This window comes from Ixodes scapularis, unplaced genomic scaffold, assembly GCF_016920785.2.
Source record: "Ixodes scapularis isolate PalLabHiFi unplaced genomic scaffold, ASM1692078v2 PGA_scaffold7__128_contigs__length_106722199, whole genome shotgun sequence".
In the NCBI taxonomy this organism is placed as follows: Eukaryota; Metazoa; Arthropoda; class Arachnida; order Ixodida; family Ixodidae; genus Ixodes; species Ixodes scapularis.
In genome coordinates, this window is record NW_024609882.1 from 54,343,158 (window position 1) to 54,350,835 (window position 7,678).

Consider the following 7,678-nt stretch of genomic DNA (forward strand, 5'->3'; position numbering starts at 1 on the left):
AGCTGCTTTTATATAACTCCTTATTTTTATCTCACCTGAACTACTGTCATCTGGCCTGGGGTACCACCACAAAACCTAATCTTAAAAAAACTATTTTTACTGCAGAAACTAGTGCTAAGGGTCATATGCAAAGTGCCATATAATTTTCATACTGACTAACTTTATGTTGGGCTGGGTGTTCTGAATGTATTTCAACACTATGATTTTAGATTGTGTGTAAAATATAAACAGGAATGTCGAGATATAAGTAGCTTTTAGATACGCTTCGCATTCCTTAGAAACAAACCTGTAATATATTGCACTCCCCATTCCGATTTCTGGGTAGTAGATGCATCTCGTACTGACTATGGTTTACACATGATTCAAATAACACAGCGAACGCTTCTGAACAAAATGATTCGATCTAATTTTGATATAGAATCCCGCAGCACGTATGATATTAGGAGCCATTTTCTATCGAAGTAATTATGTGATTACACTGACTCCCTCGTAGGTGTTTTTCTTTTTTATTTGCTCTTTGCTTTGATATTAGGAGATGTTTTTCTGTCAAAGTAATTATGATTTCCTCGTATCTGTTCTCTGTTTGCTCTTTGCCTTTATTGTTTTTGTTTGTTTGTTTTTTTTTGTTTTTTTTCCGCTTATATAATTTCTTGTGTGTGCTTCTGCAACCGCTGTGTACCTGTGAGGGGGCTGAGGACTATTCAGGCTGCCTAGACAGCTTTTTTCCTCAGCTCCCACCATATTGGTATGGTAAATAAAGCTATTATTATTATTATTAAGTATATAAAGTGTTATCACTTCGGCCGAGTCACCGAAGCATGACTTACTGTTATCCGCCTTTTGTTTGTTTTATTAACTGCGTTGCCATTGGTCCGTGGAGCGCTATATATATAGTTCCACGCGGGCCCGAAATAAACCGTTCATACCCTGGGAGCCGGCCTGTCTGTTTGGTCCTCGCGGTTCTGTCATACTGCGAGATGTCCAAGTGACAACAGTGGCGACGAGGCGCCGAACTCCGCCGGGCAGGAGGCAAGGGCTGCTCAAGATCCGAGACGGGGGCAATGGCGACGCCGACCAGCTTTCAAGTGCCTGCCTTCGACGACAGCAGAGATAAGTGGGACTCCTACATCGTACGCGTTGAAGCATACTTCGAGGGAAATGCTATTGCCAGTGGAAAGACCAAGAGAGCGCTGCTAGTTTCGGCACTCGGCACGCATACGATAGAAGTCTTAAGTGGTAGCTATGCCCCGCGAAAGGTGAACGAGTTATCGTATGAAGAAGCTGTGAAAGTCCTAGAGCAGCACTACGCGCCTAAGCGCAATGAAATAGCCGAGAGCTATAAATTTTTCAACCGCGTGCAACAACCAACTGAGAGCGTACGGGAGTTCGTTGTGCAGATCCGCAAAATTGCGGAAAACTGCAACTTTGGCATGAGCCTTGACCGGATGCTACGGGATCGAATTGTGTGCGGTGTGAGAAGTAGAGACGTCCAGCGAAGGTTGCTGTCACGGCGGGACCTTACGTTGAATGAGGCGGAAGAAGTAGCAGCCGCAGCGGAAGCAGCTGATTCCGAAGTAGAACAAATGCAAAGGCCAGAAACGAAGGAAGGGGCCATACACAAAATGGTGAAACAGCCGTCAAGAAATGTGTACGGGCGGGAGAAGCACCTTTCGGTAGCAGCGTGTGGTCGCTGTGGAAGTTCATCACACACCGGGGAAAACTGCGGCCACAAAACGAAAACGTGTTTTCGCTGTGGAAAGCAAGGGCACCTAGCCAGAAAGTGTCGAGCTACGGGGTATCGGGAGCGAAGCGGGAAACCTGATAAGGAACAGATGTCGTCGTTGTTGGCGGACGCGTCAGCAGAAGATGATGACTTGTGCATTTCGTCGGTGTACGCAATCAAGTCGCAAGCTGCAACGGTCTGTTTGGTTCAACCAGTCAGGAAGAAGCTTTGCTGGGGAGGCATTGACGTCAGCATGGAAATAGACACTGGCTCTCCTGTCTGCGTCATTCCTCGGAACGTGTATCTTCAGTGCCGAAACCGCTGGCCTAGCCTTGCAAAAAGTGAACTGAGACTGAATTGTTATCTCGGGAAATTGCCCATCTTAGGAGAGCTGCATCTGGACGTTGCTTTCCAGGGCCGCACGGTTCCTGCAAACCTGGTGGTGTTGGATTGCCTTGGACCCAGCCTTTGTGGCCGGGATGTAATCAACAAGTTGAACTTGCTTGGCGCAGAAGTGGCCTCTGTTTCCGCTCACCGAGACCACCAGGATTTGGAATCCCTGCTGAGCGACTTCCAGGACCTGTTCGAGCCCGGTCTAGGAGCCATCGAGGGGCCCCCCGTACATCTCTACCTGAAGGAAGGAGCTCGCCCGAAATTCATGAAGGCAAGACCCGTTCCTTACGCTCTGAGAGATAAGGTCTCTGAGGAGTTAGACCGTCTTGTTCAAACGGGAGTTTTGTCTCCAATAACGCATTCAGAATGGGCGGCGCCGATCGTTCCTGTGCGGAAAAGTGATGGATCCGTTAGAATTTGCGGAGATTTTAAGTTGACTGTGAATGCTGCCTGTGCTACTGAACAGTACCCTCTGCCCAGCATAGCAGACATTTTTGCGTCGATGCGTGGTGGGGCAGTGTACAGTACGTTAGATCTGCGAGACGCGTATAACCAGGTACCGTTAGACAAAGATTCCAAAAAACTGGCGGTGATTAATACACATCGCGGGCTCTTCCAGTACAACCGGTTGCCGTTCGGGGTTGCATCGGCTCCGGCCATTTTTCAGAGAAAAATGGAAACCATGCTGGCCGGCCTGCCAGGAGTGCAGGTGTACTTGGATGACGTGTTGGTGGCTGAGCAGCCGGGAACTGAAAATCTAAGGGCAGTGCTGCAACGATTTCAAGACATGGGTGTGCGGCTGCGGCAGTCGAAGTGTACGTTTAGGAAAAGTGAAATTTGCTACTTGGGCCACAGAGTGGACCAGGAAGGGCTTCACCCCATCGAGAAGAATCTGGACGCCATCCGACAGGCCCCAAGCCCTACGAACGTCAGCGAGCTCCGGGCCTTTATTGGATTGTTGACGTATTATCATCGGTTTTTGCCAAATATGTCTACCCTGCTGGCACCGCTTTACGAGCTCTTAGAAAAAAATAAAGTATGGCAATGGGGACCGAGACAACGAGACTCCGTGGAAAAGGCCAAGACAGTATTGCTAAAATCTCCCGTGTTGACCTTTTTTGATCCAAGTAAACCACTCCGTCTGGAATGCGATGCCTCGCCAACAGGAGTAGGAGCTGTACTGTCGCACCGATTGGGGTCTGTCGACCGACCGATCGCCTTCCGTTCCCGAAGCCTGACATCAGCAGAAAAAAATTATTCCCAAATAGAGAAAGAGGCACTCGCCTTGGTGTTCGCCGTGACCAAGTTCAGGGATTACTTGCTAGGTCGACAGTTCGTTCTCGTCACCGACCACCAACCCCTGGTGGGTCTGCTGAGAGAGGACCGGCCGATACCTCTGCTGGCATCGGGAAGAATTCAAAGGTGGGCCCTTCTACTCAGCGACTTCCAGTACAAAATCGAATTTCGCCCCGGGAAACGCAACGCGAACGCGGACGCCCTCAGCCGATTGCCCCTTCCACAGACCGAGGAGAGCCGAGAGGAGGAGCTGCCAGAGTACGTGTTCGCGATACAGTGCATGGATGAAGCGTTCCTGCCGGCACAGCAGCTAAAAGAGCTCAGTGCCGAGGACAGAACACTGACTACAGTAAAAAGCTTCGTAATGCGTGGCTGGCCGAAAATTCTAACCAAAGAACAGCATGAGCTGCATCCTTACTTTTGCAGAAGGCAGGAGTTGACTGTCGTCCAGGACCTGCTCTACTGGGGACAGCGAGTCGTCATTCCAGGGGCAGCCCAGAAAGAGATGCTCAATCTACTCCACGAGGCTCACCAGGGGGCGACGGCCATGAAAAGGGTAGCCCGGACGTTGTTTTGGTGGCCCGGATTGGACGGTGAGGTAGAACGACTGGCTCGTCTTTGTCACAACTGCACACAGGCTGCTCCTATGCCTCCAGCAAGCACGCCTGTTAACTGGCCAGAAACGGGAGAAAATTGGGCGCGCTTGCACATTGATTTCGCTGGGCCAATTGAAAACAAAATGCTGCTGGTGGTAGTGGATTCACACACTAAGTGGATCGAAGTATGCGTAATGCGCTCGGCCACCACTGAAGCCACCATAAGGGAGCTCAGAGAGATGTTCAGCCGATTCGGCTTACCACGTGCGATTGTGTCAGACAACGGGACTCAGTTTACTAGTCAGCAGTTTGGCGAGTTCCTGGAACGAAATCACGTGGAGCATTTAAAAACCGCCCCGTATCACCCACAATCTAATGGATTGGCAGAGCGGGCGGTCAGAACGGTAAAAGAGTCCCTAGCCAAGTTGTCAACCGGGGATTTGGAAGAGAAGTTGGCGAAAGTGTTGCTGTCTTACCGTCGCACTCCACTGTCGGACGGGAAATCACCGGCCGAGCGCTTACTCGGTTTCCAAGTACGCTCGCGCGTCGACACTGCTGTGCCGTCAAGACGTGTGTGCTCGCCTGACTTACAGGTCCCAACCATTCGCCCTCATGCTGCCGTGTGGTACCGGAACTTCGGGCAAGGTGAAAAATGGTTGCCCGGGGTGGTGGAGAGCAACCATGGCGCTCGCATGACTGTGGTATCTACTCCCGGAGGCAACGTCCGCCGTCATCTCGATCAACTGCGGTTACGGGAGGTCAAGGCGGAAACCAGCGAGGCACCCGCCGCCAGCGGTTCAGCAGTACCTGCACCCTCTCCCAGGAGCCCTGCTGACCAGTTGGCCCGAGCCGCAGCCGCCAGCGGTTCAGCGGTACCTGTACCCTCTCCCACGAGCCCTGCTGACCAGTTGGCCCGAGCCGCGGTACCTGCAGCCTCGGCCAAGAGCCCTGCGAACGAGTTGTACGGCGACGCCACGACCTCAAGCGAGCCCGAAGACAGCTGTGTGCCGTTCCAGCTGCGACGGTCCACTCGGACTCGGAAACCCATTGATCGCCTTCAATTATAAGAGAAGGAGAATTGTTATCACTTCGGCCGAGTCACCGAAGCATGACTTACTGTTATCCGCCTTTTGTTTGTTTTATTAACTGCGTTGCCATTGGTCCGTGGAGCGCTATATATATAGTTCCACGCGGGCCCGAAATAAACCGTTCATACCCTGGGAGCCGGCCTGTCTGTTTGGTCCTCGCGGTTCTGTCATACTGCGAGATGTCCAAGTGACAACATAAAGCAACATCAAGGTACGCGACATTTAGCAACGAACATTGATGGATTTTGCAACCACATACCCTATTGAAAAAGGCCAATATGAACTCGGCTTATTGGAAATATTGTATTCCAATGAAGTTGATGGAAACCAATAAAAACTTATTGTTATCCGATTAACCCAAAACGCACGATGGGAATTCATATCTGAGCACAATATCCCGATATAGTATGCGGTTATTGGTATACAACAGGATATTGGAGCACAATATCCCGATATAACTTGCGGTTATTGGTATACAACACGATATCGAAGCACAATATCCCGACAGAACTTACGGTTATTGGAACAGAATACGACACCGCGTGCATATTGATGACCGACATGGAAATACTGTGCGGCCACACGATATATAAATATCGGTCGTCGGTCACGAGCCCAAAGGAGAATACAATATCGCGTGGATAAATCTCAGAATGAATTCCAAGTTACCAACATGAATTACGTCGGCATATACCGCGGACTAAGAGGATACGTAACACAGTATTGATCGCCCGTGAAGCAACATGTGGATGTCGGTACGCCCACATGTACGACATCGCGTGAATTATATCGTAGAACAGCAGGAGTTACCATACGGCAATACGAGAGAGAACGATATTGGAGATGGATACACACAGAACACAAACATTCCGCGTTGCAAACACATTCACATTGATCGAAAGCGCAAGTGTACGTACCGCACACAGTACACAGAGCCTCCAGCGCTTGAAACGCTAGACAACCACCAAACCATTCAGAATAACTAGCTGGGACACCCGCGACCTACCTTTCAATGAGAAAGCCTAATAACGACGTGCTCATTGGAGTGATCGTTTTCAAACAAATGTTTATTGCAGTTTTAATGCAACAAAAGTTAGGTTACCGATGTTGGAACCCAAATCGAACGCGATACGTGACAATGTCAGTTCGCACGATAAAATAATGAGGATTAATGGCCTTGACAGGTCACGTGCTTGTTGCCCGCACATTTATCGATATTGACCCACCTTTCTGGGTAATCCTAGGTCGTACACAAAACCCACAATCACACACAAGCACATTTCACCCACCACTCTTCGACGCCTGTTTCGCAAGATTCACACACTGTACAAAACGACGCGAAAAATACGTGCATTTGCGCCTTCAAACGATAGGTTACAGACTCGTTTTATGAGAAAAGTTTCCATCGTCGACCCGCGCGCGCGAAAGCTCGAGCGCTCGAGCTTCGGAGGCAGTTCGAACTCCGAAGGGAGGCGAGCCGAGCGAGCGGCGAGTAGCCCATCGAGCCAGACGACCGGCTGAGCGAGCCGCCGAGTGGCCGAATCCGCCGATCCAGCCAAGCCTAGCCGAGCCGCCGAGATTGCCCGATTGCGCCATTGCGCAGCGACCGCGACCGCGCCAACCCGGCGAGACGGCGGCGATGGCGGGACCGACGGATAACAGCTCGTCAAGTTCGTCGCGCACTTTGCTTGTGGGTTCCAAGTGAAACCAACGCACTTTCAATCGCTTCGAAGGGTACGTATAGACGACTTTATTACTTGTAGCATTGAGTTCTTTGGTATACACAGATCAAAGTGAACACTGAAGGACAGAAGGGAGACATGATGTTTTGAAATCGCAGCTTATTTGAACGCATGCGTCCCCTGCTGAAAGCGTCTGGCTGTGCTCTGTTGCAGACGTCATTTCGACTGCGCGTACTCTGATGTAACGTCAGTCAGTGTTTACACTCGGCTAGCTATCACTCGGCTTGTTATCTCATGTGCGAAATAGACGTAGAAACCAGCGCCTCGTCTCTTTCGGATATTCAACCTCCAGCCCCTCGGCTCCCAGCGTGCTTACCGGCGCAAACCGTTCGACGTGTTGGATTCGTGGGCTCGTTCGAAGAGGCGTTGTTTTAACGCTCACGAGTCGCCGAAGTGTTACCGGAGCTTCTCTTTACGAAAGTCGCGATCGACGCTGGGCTCTGAGCTCGTACCTTTTTCTTCCCCGGTAGACTAAGGGTGCCGACCATTCATCTGTGGTGCCGACTGGCGCCGTACGAAGTTGAGAAAAGCTAGCGAATCTGTCAGATTTTCGTGACGCCGCCCAACTGCTCTGCTACCGGCTGCGCTCAACAAATAAGGTAAAAAAAAGCGTTTCCTAATTTTCAAATATATATATTTTTTTTGCCATGTTTTATTTCAGTCGCCGCAAAGTAAATGGCGGCCGTACATCGGTTGACTCACGATTACTGTCTCTACATCGTAGATTGTCTCACCACAATGGTGCCCGTTGGTGTGATCTTATTCTGATAACGTTACACCTTGCTTTTTCATCTTGGCACACTTCTAGACGACCTTCTACACGTTGCACTCCTTGTCAAA

At 50.3% G+C, this 7,678-nt stretch overlaps 1 protein-coding gene across 2 annotated transcripts; it reads left to right on the forward strand.

The window, feature by feature from the left end:
* The first annotated feature begins 1,390 nt into the window (after positions 1–1,390).
* Positions 1,391–5,178, forward strand: LOC115331590. Of its 2 annotated transcripts, none has more exons than XM_029993709.2 (2): positions 1,391–2,387; positions 4,602–5,178. In XM_029993709.2, exons 1-2 carry the CDS (start codon positions 1,431–1,433, stop codon positions 5,073–5,075), a joined length of 1,431 nt encoding a protein of 476 aa, XP_029849569.2. In that variant the 5' UTR covers positions 1,391–1,430; the 3' UTR covers positions 5,076–5,178. The 2 variants fall into 2 exon arrangements, with proteins under 2 accessions (XP_029849569.2, XP_040074497.1); XM_040218563.2 differs by lacking the exon at positions 1,391–2,387 and adding an exon at positions 3,729–4,010.
* Positions 5,179–7,678: the final 2,500 nt, after the last annotated feature.

Coding starts and splice junctions, on each gene's coding strand:
- LOC115331590 (XM_029993709.2), top strand. CDS start 1,431: ATGAGCCTTGACCGGATGCTACGGGATCGAATTGTGTGCGGTGTGAGA. Junction 2,388..4,601: donor CTCGCCCGAAATTCATGAAG/GCAAGACCCGTT, acceptor CCTGACTTACAG/GTCCCAACCATTCGCCCTCA.